Raw genomic sequence first — 13,951 nt, 5'->3', positions numbered from 1 at the left:
TGTATTTTACACGTAGCATGTACTTGTATCATCATAAATACAAATTGAACATGATTATGTTCCACAACACTGATACATTCAACTTCAGACAGCCCCCCCCCCCAAAAAAAATATATATAGCGTAATATGTTTACCTTCACAATGAAAAACAATTTCAATTACTTGCTGCTTATTTTCAAAATTTTCCAAATCAATCACAAAAAAATGTAGTAATTTCGAGATCTTCTCCCTGATTCTTGTGACCGCAAATGAGCTATAGTAATTACCTTTAGTCCAAATTCACAAACACTATCGATAAGATTTCTGTTCGTTGTGACACCAACTTCTATATGGAAGTCAATATCGTTGCACCGTAACATAATTCATTGTAATTAAACACAAAGAAAAGTCATGATGACGCCATCATCAAATTCTACATGGATTTGTGGCATTTTAAAGGTCATTGCCACAAAGAAAATCAACACGCTAAATTCAAAATTCTTGCTGTAAAGGGTTTGTCGGGTCAGACATTTGCACAAATGGGAATTTAATTTTTAAAACACACATTTTTAGGAAAGGTCCCATCTTCATGAAACATGGTGAAGGTAGATAATATTATTAATATGCATCTCCCAATCAAATGGCGTCACAATCACGTCATCAGTTCATGCTTTATTATTTGTTTCGTTTTTTTATATTTCATTCAACTCACACAATTTGACATTGTCTTTGTTCAGATCAACTTCACACGGCACTAAATCACTTTTAATATTGGGCACTGACTACACTCGTATCATCACGTCATCATGGGCCGCAAGCTTTATGAACTTTGAAAAAAAAAAAAAAAAAATTAAAATGACTGCATATATATTGGCAAAAAAAAGCATAAAGTCATACAAAAATAATTCGCGGAAAAGCCCTGTGTTCTGTTTTCAAACAGACATAGATTTCTAGTTTCCCTTTTCTTTTTATTCTAAACCAAATCCCAAAGACTTTGTACACGGTTTATTAACCGCGCCACTTTTGACCTAAAACAAACTCGTATTCTGATGAAACTTACAATATATAACTACCCCATAGTGAGCTTGTGTCCTGAAGAGACGTCACGATTACGTCATAATGGGTCACGTGACGTCATCTTAAACATGCAAACTTTAAGACCCTATAGGCCCTATCTAAAGACCTATATTAAAGTCCGATTGGGTTGAAACTTGGTATGTAGGTTGACCGGGATGTGTTATAGGTAAAAACTGAGGTGACGTCATCATGATGTCATCGTGTGATTTTATATCTATTTTTGAAGTTTTGGACCTTGAAGCCATATCTCATGTACGCAAAATGCTAAATTCAAAATTCTTTTTGTATTATGTTTGTTAGGTAACAGGTACATTTACAAAATTGTAAAAATTGTGTGACGTCATTATGACGTCATCACAAATGCGATTTTTTAGAACACATATAAAGGAATGTCCAATCGTCATGAAACTTTGTGGGTGGGTAGATAATACTATAGTACTAGTACACGAAATTTGAAATAACGTCACGATGACGTCATAATCAAGCCATCCGCTTATGTTTTATGAATTTATGATTTTCTACGATTTGTTTTTATTTAACACTGTTTTTGATCTGATCGACCCAAATTTGTTGCAGACCAAGACAACATTAACATATTTTCATTTTCTAAAACAAAGTTGCATTCGGGTGGCATTATAATCAGATTTGTATTGTAATTTGTATAGTTTTCCAAGCCACATAGACTTTGATACGAAGCAGTGTTTTGGAACGTATGTACAAATGATATGATATACATGTACCGGTTGTGCGTACAATAATTGCGCGGGTCATTTGTCAACGTAAAGCAGTATTCTCTGCATTTTCCCGTGCCCCGTACATATGCCATATGTGCGTTTCGAATGTATGTGTACATGTTGTGTGGGTGAAAGTGATCTGACTGTTAAGTACATACGTATATGACGCGTGAAAGTTTTCAATGCGCGCATAATGATCTGCCTTGCATGCTTTATACACGTAAATGTTGCAAACAATTGGGTCGGGTCACGGGTATGGTGATATAGTCTGTGTTCAAGGCTGATGCCGTGATGAATTCTAACTCAATTGAGAGCATACGGCCAATTCGCATGCATGCAATTTGGTTGTGTCACGATTGAATTTTGTGACAGCTAGTCTTATTTCAAGCCTTGTAATTACAATTGTCAAAGCTGTTGCAAAAAGTGTGTTTGTTTAACAAAATAATAATTACAATAACTTGTGTGATTGAAACTTCACACAATCATATTTAATCAATTGAGTACGTGCTCAGATGATTAGTCTCATTTAAAGGCTAACCATTTTGCATTGCATTCAATTTGGTTTATCGACGAAGTGAATTCCTTTAGGTAACCGGGAACATCACATATTGAAACTTCAATACTCAATTCAAAATTCAGCAAAATATGACATAAAATGCACTTTCAACTTTGTGAGTCAAATTAATTTTAAATTTTAGAAAATAATTTACATAATTTACATAAACAGTTATATAAACCAGACTTGTATGACTCGTGACTCGGACTCAGACTTGAGTCCGACTCAAGTCACATTTTTAATGACTCGGACTCAGACTCGATTCACTTTGACTTATGACTCGTAAGTCGATCGTTTTCTTTACTGTGCAATACATGTACAGGGCGCTGATGCGGTGCGTGCGTGGCCGTGGCCGGTTACCCATATATTGATTAAAGAAATCAATGTACCGAAACCTGTACCCTGCCGTCCGCACGTAATACTGCATTGGTGCAAGATTGATAACGTAAGGTACCAGACTTTTCTTGTCAGACGTCCTGTCGTTCACACGTGTATTGCTTTCGCATCGTGATAACGCGATATGAATAGTCTGCTGATCTGCCCGTTTCGGTAACGTTACATGCAAGTTGCAACGTAGATTATGATGGCATCCACTCCAAAAATTGTCAATTTTGGGTATCTTAACTTCAAGAGAAATGCCAATGGAAGATCAAGTGCAGAATGCAACTTCTGCAAGAGGAAAATAGAGGAGAAACCCGGCACTACGTCAAACTTCAATCGCCACCTTTCACATACGTGCATCCTAACAAGTAGCCTAGGTTTTCCCTTGCCTCGTACCGTGTTATGTCGTGGCTGACGTACATGTAGGCCTATATCAAAGGTGACTCTGAATCTCTGAATTCCCTAAAATGTACGTTTTTCCAATACAATGTTAGAGGTGACTCATGACTCGGACTTGGACTCAACCTTTGTGACTCGTGACTCGGACTCGGACTCGACCTGGAGGACTCGGGACTCGGACTTGGACTCGATGTTTCGTGACTCGAATACAAGTCTGATATAAACTCATGAAAAAAAATTATTATACGGAAAAGCCATATGTTCTGTTCTTGAACAGACATACCTCTAGTTTTTTCTTCTTTTTGATCTTTTTGGGTCCACCCCAGATCCCATTGACTTTGTACACGTTTTTGTTGTGACCCACTTTTGACCTAAAACAAAGTCCTATTCCAATGAAACTTATCTCAGGTAAAGACCCTATAGTGAAGTTGTGTCTCGAAGAGTGACGTCATGATTACATCATCGTGGGTCACGTGACGTCCTTACAAACGTGCATATTTTGAAGGTCTATATCAACAGAACTGTAAGTCCGATTGGGTTGAAACTCGGTATGTTGGTAGACCGGGATGTGTTATAGGTAAAAATTGAGGTGATGTCACGATGACGTCATCGTGCGATTTAATATATAATTTCAAATTTTTTTTTAGCTTTAAGCCATATCTCACGAACGCAACATGTAAAATTGAAAATGCTTTTTTTTATTATGTTTCTTTATAGGTAACATGTGTTTGCCCAACATTTAGAAAAAGTGTGATGTCATGATGACGTCATAAAAAATGCCATTTTTGAAAACACATATAAGGGAAGGCCCAATCGTCATGAAACTTGGTGGATAGGTAGATGGTGTCATAAGTATGCAAAATCTGAAATGACGTCACCATGACGTCATTGGTTGATTTTTTATGATTTTTTAAATATTGAAATTTGTATTACTCTAACAAAATTTTACACTTTCTTTCATGGGATTGACTTTAAACTTGGTGCACATCAAGACCACAATGAAACATGTGCACTGACAAGTGTTGATAGACCGGGATGTGTTATAGGTAAATATTGAGGTGACATCACGATGACGACATCGTGCAATTTAATATAATTTTTTGAATTTTTTGATCTTTAAGCCAATCTCATGAACGCAAAATGCAAAATTGCAAGTTCCTTTTTGTATTATGTATGTTAGGTAATATGTGTATGCCAAAAATTTAGAAAAAAGTGAGACGTCACGATGACGTCTTCAAAAATGCCATTTTTCAAAACACATAGGAAAGGCCCAATCGTCATAAAACTTTGTGAATAGGTAGATGGTCTCACAAGTATGCAAAATCTGAAATGACGTCACCATGACGTAATTGGTTGATTTTTTATGATTTTTTTAAATATTAAAATTTTTATTACATTTACAAAATTGTACACTTTGTTTCATTGGATTAATGTCAAACTTGGTGCACATCAAGACCACAATAGAAATATTTGCATTGACAGGTGTTGTTACGATGAAGTCATCATGGGACACGTGACGTCATCAAAAATGTGCATATTTTGAAGTCTTATATCTACAGAACAGTAAATCTGATTGGGTTGAAACTTGGTATATAGTTAGACCGGGTTGTGTTATGGGTAAAAATTGAGATGACGTCATGCTGACGTAATCATGTGATTTTATATGAATTTTTGAATGTTTGGACCTTTAAGCTGTATCTCACCAACGCAACATGTAAAATTTAAAAATCCTTTTGAAGTTGGTTTGTCAGGTAATTTAGGTATATGCACAATTTAAAAAAAAATGTGTGACGTCACGATGACATCATCAAAAATGCAAGTTTCCCAAACGCATGCATAACAGAAGTTCCCCTTGTCATGAAACTTTGTGGATAGGTAGAAAATGTCACAAGTATGCAAAATTTGAAATGTTGTCACCATGATGTCATCAGTTGATATTCTATTATTTTCTTAATATTTAAGATTTTATTCCGCTTACAAAATTTTACACTTTCTTTCATGGGATTGATGTCAAACTTGGTGCACATCAAGACTACAAAACATGTGCATTGACAAGTGATGTTACGATGACGTCATAGTGGGACATGTGACGTCGATCATGTTAAAAGTTGTATATTTTAAAGTCCTGTGGAGAAGTTAGTTCCCTAACTATGGTACATGTATGCTTTTGCATATGGACACACAAAAAAGAAATACGGAAAAGCCCTATTTTCTGTTCATCGAACAGACATAGCTCTAGTTATTATTATGTGCTAGGACAACATAGTTTTCCCTCCAGCTCTGAATATCAAATCCTGATAAGCATTGGAGCTGGAGTTTCTCAAGCTAGTTTTACCGTACATCATTAGGTCTACTGTACCTATGATCGAGCCGTAAACGTAAGGGGTCTAACAACATCATGCAATGATGTATATTACTAGCTTAAGAAACTCCAATGCCTATTGAGAATTTGACATTTAGAGCTGGAGGTCAATCAACTTTGTAGCCAGCGGTTGAAAAAAGGCGTTTTTAAAAGACCATTTTCAAGTGGAGGCCAAATTTGCCTGAGGGATGGGGATTTTGTCATTTCAAAAGTGACAATCCCCACATCTTGGGTGGGGCAGCCTGGGGGAGGGGTTTGGAAACAATTAATGGGCGAATTAGCCAAATGCAGATGAGACTAAACTTTAATAGGGCATACTCAATACCATGCAGCAATCATTAACAAAGCAAATGGTCAACTTGCAAGAGAAAAATACCGACAAAATTGTTTTTTTAAATTGATGATTTAGGTGGCTTTTCAGAGGCCATTTTTTTTCACAGTCTCCACCCTTATTTTTTTGACTGGTGGCTTTGATCTCCAGCTCTAAATGTCAAATTCCTGATAAGTGTTGGAACTGGAGTATTGGAACTGGAGTTTCTCAAGCTAGTATAAATACGCCCATAGGTTTGACGATCATTTAGTTACGGGCCCGGTTCCCTATAAGAGAACCAAATCCACTTTTAATTTATTTGACTTGCAAAACTAGTTGGCAACATTAAGAACATGCAGGTATGTCATTGATAGAGTGCAGGTTTTTAAATTTTTGAGGGAAATTTAGGAGTAAATTGATGATGACAACGACAAAAGGCAACACAAAAATAAAGACGGCGATCACTGCTATGTACGCTTACCCAGCTTGGGAAACCCCAGCTCCAATGCTTATTGCGAATCAACATGTACAGCTGGGGCAACAACTCTTCTTTTTTCCCCCCCAGAGGTTGGAAAATTGCGGAGGCTGTGAAAAATAGTCCCTATTGGTCCTTTTCCCTCATTATCCCATGGCATTATTTTCCACACTTTTTGTATCACCTTTCCATGTTTCTGTTTCATACACATGCTAACTTTATGAATTTCAATATTTACAGGTACCAGATCGTTGTCTTCTTGTGTATGCACCATTTCTTCTGTCGGAGACATTGAGGGGAAACCTTGAACAGCCTTTTGCAAGTCAACATGCCACAAAAACAGTATGTATTCCTGTTACACTTTCAAGAACTTAAACCTTACATGTAAATCACCTGGTCAGAATATACCTCCAACAATTTGTGTCACATTACATTGATATGAATAATTCCATGATTCTATCTGCATTACATGTTACCTTCATCTTTGTACAAGTTTTGGCTTTATTTGTTTATGTTAAACATACTCAGCATACCATCTACATGTAAATTCCTGGGCCCAATTTCGTAGCATGTCGTAACAGTTCATCCAAAAAGCTGTGCCAAGTAGAATATCATGCTGCTGCCTACTACCTAAAGGCGTGGAGGTGCACATGGCTGTATGCGCATGGAGATTTCTATTGTTACCCGGCTGATTTAAGCACCTTTCCCTCTTTGTCAAGCATGCTTTTGCTGTGCTTACTGCTTACAGTCTAGATGAAATAGATGGGGGCTCGGTAAGCACAAAATCAGCTGTTAAGCAGCACTGTGAAATTGGGCCCAGGTTGTTGCTAATCTATACCATAGCTGCCAACTGTTACTAATTTTTCGTAATTATTATGAATTGTTTGTTAAATTACGAAAATACGATTTGCCACTAAAACATTACGAATTTCCCATTTTCTACCTAATGGAAAAAAAAATACTTGTAAAGTATCGTTTTTGACCGAAAACTTCTGGCGAAATGTCGCGATAATGGATGGACTGGTGACAAGTCTAATAAGAATGCAGTCAAGCACCTGATAGACATCAATGCAGTGTGCGCAGTGGAGTACTTGAGGACCAGACTAAAACTATTTTTCAATGGTGTGTCATTTGTGTGCATCTCGTGGATGTGTGGTTGTGTGTACTGTATGTGAGTACTTTTCAGTGACGATCGTGAGCACATTTGGTCGCTTTTTGCCGGGTTGAGACCCATCAGTGCGACAATTTAATCATGGAATTTAATAAGAGTATGGTTGGAATAATTGGTATTACAGTTTGAGTTTGTCACAACATCCAGAAAAGATAAATCAGCATGCGTTTGCAAGGTATGTTGGCGGGATATTTCTATTGCATACGGTCATGACGGTGGCCCTAAATCATTGTGTGTAAAAACATTGATACGAACTCGAAACTCCACATCAATAGCATGCATCTCCAAAAAAATATGCGCATATTTTATTATTGTTATTATTTATTTGACTCCAACAAACAAATACAGACATAAAAAAAAAATAATTAAAAAAAAAAAAAAATTAATTTTTTTTTTTTTTAATTGTCTTTTGGCCTACATTACATTATTATTCACAAGAAGAAGGATATGCACATGTATGTGTACATGTAAACCATGTACCTGTACTCGATGTTGGTAAAGCTTTTGATAAAACGAGCAGTTGAAAATGACCGCGCGGGTTGATTACTAATTGGGATTCTGAAATGTTGGCAGCTATGCTATACACTTGCAGGCTTGTGGCCGTTGTGTGCAAACTTAAAAGTGCATCAATTCAAACAATAGTCAGTTGGTTTCTGGTCATAGAATCATCTCACTTACCTTCTTTGAAAGTCTCAGGAATTATATATAAGGGAATAAATATGTGCTTTGGAGGTGTTAAACACTATGTTTCAGGGTCTGGAATGCTGATAATTACCCAAGGCGAAGCAATCATCAGCATTCCAGACTCCAACCATTCTTAAATATATTGTTTATATTGACCAAGCACATATTTATTCCCATTCATAAATACCTTTTCGGTCAAAACATCTAAACTTTTCAGTCCAAAAGTCAAAATAAGTCAAAAAAATAAAATTTTACTTTCTGTTTTTCAAAACACCCCTGAAGCTAGATAAGGCCAAAAACAAAAAGTCTCCGGTTTCTGGTATGGAGCTTGTCCAAAAAGTGGTGCGGCGACGCGGCTTTTTTTTTTTTTACCTGACTTTTTTGCTTCAAATGTCAGCTGATGAATGCAAATGGTGCCCGACTAAACTTAGTGCAAATATATGGGAGTCCAGAGAGGCCACATAAAGCTTATTCTCGATCATAACCCCATCTAAAAACACGTTAAAATTGTGCAGCAGCAGGATTCCAGTCAAACCAGTGAGTTTGGCGGTTTTGAGACATCATCTTTCATTGAAAAAAAAACTTTTTCATTTTGCTGACGCGCATGGCTACGGCGACGCGCGCGCATACCAGAAACCGGAGACTTTTTTTTTTGGGCCTAATGGAGTGTCCCAGGGGCAATTCCAGGGGAGCGTGGGGGTGCCCGCCCCCACCCCCTTTTTCTTCAGAAAAAAAAAACCCCAAGATGTTCTCCCTGTGTACAAACGCGCGTATCAGCCCGATATGCTGGAATTACACACTGTTTACAAAAGCCATTCTGTCATCTTGGCATACTAAATGTTGATGAAAAAGCCTATATTTCTGATGCATTTGTGATCAAAGTTCACTGAAGCCTTGCCGCTCTACCTGTACCCGTATACGATGTTCAGTGCGGCATACCGGTAGCATGGCAGTGCAGTGCGCAGTGCCATCGCCATTCACTGATTCCCACTGCAGAATCAAAGCTATGATGTTAGGACCTGAACCAGTGACTACAACCTTGCTATGACCTACATAATACATTGCTTGGCGGGATGAATTTGGATCATATAAAATACCAAACGCAAACATCGATGGAGAAAGAGAATTTCTTTAAATTAAATCCAAGAATGTGATCTCTCTTTTCCGTGTACAATGTAGGCCTATGTATTTTCCATTAAAATGTATTTATAACGAGATTGTTTCGCTCATATATATTGTAATGAAAATAGCCCTTCATCATTACCTTTCTCCCCACCTTCTATTTTTGGTTTAGCCTGCCCCTCTCATCCATCACACCCCCTGAGCTGAGTGTGTATCAGTCCAGCCAGGCATGCAGCATCTTATTTGCATAATTGCTATTGTTAACCCCACGTGCATGGAATTTGAACTAGCTATGTGTGCTTCAGTCTGCTGGGTGCTGCCCTAGGGATAGGTTGTCTGTGGAGGGCTGTGCAGGTTTTGCCTGGGCGTGGCAAGGAAAGGCCTTGATGTAATGACTATGTAAGTTGTAGTGCATGACAACTTAATTAAATCCCCCCTGGGTTGGGAGTAGAGTTATGGTGCTTTTACCATAAGCTACCCCACTCACACTGACCATCACCGAGCCCCGCCCTTTGTATTTTCTCAGAATTAATTGTTTTCCTTTCATTTATTTCTACAACAAATTCCTTTATTCTAACTTTAATAAAAGAATTTAAATCGTAGTTGCCCCTAAATTTTTATTAAGCAAGTCTCGAAAACTCAGTTTCGTGATGCGAATAAAAATTATCCAGGCATACAATATGCCTCCATGATTCCTTGTATTTTACGCTCCATTCATTCAATCAGCACACAATTCTTTTTGACGAAATTAAAACAATCCCAACCTACCGACCCAACCCAAATTTGTTTGTGTGAAATGTCTATTCTTTTTTTATTTTTTAAAAATATTATAAATCTCCTCAGAATTTTGAGGAAAAATCCACCACAAAGATCCCCAGATGTGCTCTAAAATGCACCAGAGAGCTTCTAAAGTTTCAATTTTTTTTGAAAACCACGCCATGGCTTTGCAAGTTAGTGTATTATGAAAAAACTTTTCCCACACTCCCACAGGTTTGAAAAAATTCACACCCTTTGCAAAATCCTGCATCCGCCCCTGTGTCCAGCTCGCGAGTAAGACGTAAACAACTCCTTTTATGGAGATTGACGCGTGTTCACGGGTACTGCGGGATGAAGCGCAGATGACTATGAAATACTGGCTCACTGGTACCCGTAGTATTGCCCATGACTACATGTACGTGTTATGGTGGCCCACAACTGTCACGGCAAAAGCAAATTCGCCACGGCAAAAGCAAATTCGCCATGGCAAAACATTTCCCCAGGGCTGCATAGTAATATTAGAACTTTCATACGGGTTAAAGTTCAAATTTGGGCGCGGTGAACCATGGGAAATTTGTGGTAAAAATAATGAAGCCCGGTTCATACTCAGGGCCAGAGGTTCATTACCATATCTCTTCAATTCCCCAATTTTATGGCTCTCAAAACTCTCTAATATAGAATATTTTGAGAATATAAGAAAAAAAAAAGGAATAGTTCTGCTTCCGGTTACCCGACCGACCCTATTTTTAGGCTGCGACCTAACAATTTTATCGGCAATTCAAAAAAAAAAAGAAAAAAAAGAATTGAATAAATAAAAATAAAAATTTGTCCATTCTGTCTTCACAAAATACCACTCAACAACCCTTTTGCATCAAAAAAATGCTTGTATTTATTTGTTTTCTTACTTACATTCGCTTTTTTTCAAAAGAAACCTCCGTTATTTTTACAAATTCGCTTCGCGATATAACTACATCGCAATTCGATGTCACATTGACTATAATCACGTGGCGACGACTGGTTCCCGCTGCGCTGCGCAGGGGCCAACTTAGAAGACATGATGAAAATGCGGTAACCAGTCCACAGCTAGCTATGCGACCGAAAGCGTGCTGGCAGTGCGGGCCACTGTCAACTGGTCGGATTCGACATCGTAAAAATTCCAAGAAAACACTGATAGAGAAAGAACATTTTTGCAAGTTAATTTACAGAATTGATCTAGCTTGTGTGTGAATGTATTTTCTGTGTTCAAGAGTTCATTTTGAGATCGCACTACTCGTATTTGGAGTGATACATGCCGCGTGTTTCCCGAAATTTTTGACCGTAAAAACAGGTCTGTCGGCCCATGCTGGGCCTTTGCCACACACGCACACATCACACACCTCGGAGTTTTGGCCAGTTCCCCGCGTCTTGACTAGCGTTGTGCATATGGTGCGAACAACCTGCATTTTCCATTATTTTTTGAAATTATCGAACGTAAATATATTTACAATAATTAAATGTAGTTTTTATTCACTCTTTGTTGCCATTTCGTGTATAGCTTTCGTAGTGCAATGGAAATAGTTCAGGCTAAAAACTTTGCACATAATTGAATACCCCATTAAATCTGCATAAAAAAAATGGCCAAAAAAACCCAATTCTGACCAACCGACCCTATTTTTGAATGGCATGTAATCGGAAGCCGAACTATTTTTTTGGGGGGCCTAACTTTTATTCATGATCTCGGCATGATCTTCTATTTTCAGGCGTGCACCCATAATGGTCAGTACGCCGCGGCTAGGCGACGCGTGCGATTGATGGTTGATCCATGTCCACGTACGTAACGGCACCATGCATGAAGGAAGGAAACCAGGTATCTGCGTAGAAATGTGCAATAAAATGTGCGATATTGCAGAAATACCGGTATGTGCAGAAATGTTTGAAAAAAATGTGCGACATCGCAGAAATCCGCGCAGAAATCTCGATCTATGATGTCTCTTCAGGGCCACCATAGTTTCCCCTCTGCAGTATAATCATGTCATAAAATGTTGTCGTAGTCGCGATCTAACTGCATGTGAAATAAAATGCACACGTGCTGAACCATAGATTTGCCCCCAGTCAATTGCTGTTCAAACCGCGGCGAATTTGGTTTCGCCGTGGGGAATTTGCTTTTGCCATGGGGAATTTGCTTTTGCTGTGGCAAATTTGCTTTTGCCGTGGCGAATTTGCTTTTGCCGTGGCGAATTTGCTTTTGCCGTGGAGAATTTGCTTTTGCCGTGACAGTTGTGGGCCAGTGTAACATGCAGATTGTGAACGTTTAACCAATAAACCAGTACAAGGCATGGAGTCCAAATTTCATATGACAATGGAAAAGAGTTTAAGACCAGTCAGCCATGTCTTTATCGTCTGTTTAACAGGCTTAAGACCAGAATAGGTTTAACTGTCTTAGGTATTAATGAATGAACATTATAAAACCCAAATTACCCTGATGCCATGCTGTTCTACCCCATAAGAGTGTCTTCGGGGTATCACTTTTGAGCCAAAATGAAGAATGTAAAATTGAATACTCATTTTTATCCCCCTGGCTGTAAGCCGGAGGGGGATAACGCGATAGCGTATTCCTTCTGTGGGTATTCCTTCTGTGTGTAGGTTTATCAGTGGCAAAATGAAGAGAAACACTAAAGAGAACCGTAGAAAAAAAATTGGATTGAAAAAGTTTTCACAGTGAGAGTACAATTATTTTGTTTCCAAGGTTTTTCTTAACTACACAAAACCAAGGGAATGTCCACACTTGGTATGTAACGTAAACGTGGGTGCGTGTACAAACACTGCCTTGTGGGGTACGGGAACAATGGGAGGTACCCCACAAGGAATGCCCACCGACTTGCGGGGTACTGTTCTGACACCAAACGTAACTTACATTAAATAGTTTATCTGGCATCCCTGTGCAGAAACCAGAAATATTTTGAATACAGGTTACCTGTATTTGTAAAATTCATTCCATTTCTAACAACTTCAATACAATATTCATCTGAGGAAATAAATTGTAAGCGTATTTTTAATTCATTCAAAAAGGCTTACTTGTTATGTCCCATTTTTAAGTGGTATTTCGAGGTAAATTTTCAACAAAAAATCAAGAATTTTACTACTAAAAATGAAATTTGTGGATTTTTTAGATTTTATTTATCCGTTAAACCACCAAAACAGACTGTACCCAACTATTTAGTTATCAGGAGTGACAACATTGAGTTCCACCCTAAAATTAGCCAGTATTGTGTCCTTACACAAAAATGCAATTAAAGTTTTGCAATGGTGTGTGGGCCATATCTTATACATGTATGTTTATAATAAGCATTCAAATGAGAGAGTATGGGTTTTGTCACATGCGATACTTCCTGTGTCAGAGCCTTTCTTTAGTTTTTTTGTTTTTGTGTCAACTGTTATAGAAACAAACTGATCAATAACATTAGGAGGGAGATTGTTTCCTTCTCAATCACATTCAACTATTTTAAATTTAGCAAAACAACTTTATTAACAAACAATTTAACAAAAGAAAAACACTGTTTAAGGATACTTTCCTTTCCTCCTTTTTTTTGACTGTGAGGATTATATTGTGAGCCGAGTAGCTACTTTGCATAAATTCAACAGTTTCAAAATAAGTGAAATCAGGAAACCCAAAATGTATAGAGGGTGGGTGCCAATATATTTTGAGTACATCTGTAACTTAACCAAAGAAAATATGTGGAGTCTGGAACTCAGCATTAGTGTTTATTAGTTCTGTTCATGCTTCCAGAGTTTTGTCTAGTCTAGGGGCTAGAGGCTGTTCTTGTTTGCAACGCCGATAACCCGCCACCGCGATAACCGGCCACCGCGAGAGGGCGCTATCACGACCAGCCAATATTACCCACGAACCTGTCAGAACAACGTCTAGGGCACTTGCTTAAATTTCCCCCCGAAAAATGGGGGTAACTA

At 38.1% G+C, this 13,951-nt stretch overlaps 1 protein-coding gene across 3 annotated transcripts in view; it reads left to right on the top strand.

The window, feature by feature from the left end:
* The window catches only part of LOC119723308 (cytoplasmic dynein 2 light intermediate chain 1-like), a 67,484-nt gene that overhangs the window by 12,463 nt on the left and 41,070 nt on the right, over positions 1-13,951 (top strand). For 2 of the 3 annotated variants that reach the window (XM_038193857.1, XM_038193859.1), the window contains exon 2: positions 6,514-6,615. In XM_038193857.1, coding sequence (XP_038049785.1) covers positions 6,602-6,615 — 14 coding nt within the window. In that variant the 5' untranslated portion in view covers positions 6,514-6,601. Of the gene's footprint in view, positions 1-6,513; positions 6,616-8,860; positions 9,650-13,951 lie in introns of those variants that run through there. The other variant, XM_038193858.1, reaches the window with a different exon arrangement.

This window comes from Patiria miniata, unplaced genomic scaffold (assembly GCF_015706575.1).
Source record: "Patiria miniata isolate m_02_andy unplaced genomic scaffold, ASM1570657v1 HiC_scaffold_17, whole genome shotgun sequence".
NCBI lineage: Eukaryota > Metazoa > Echinodermata > Asteroidea > Valvatida > Asterinidae > Patiria > Patiria miniata.
The sequence above is the reverse complement of the archived record's forward strand: the minus strand, read 5'-3'. Positions and strand labels throughout refer to the sequence as shown.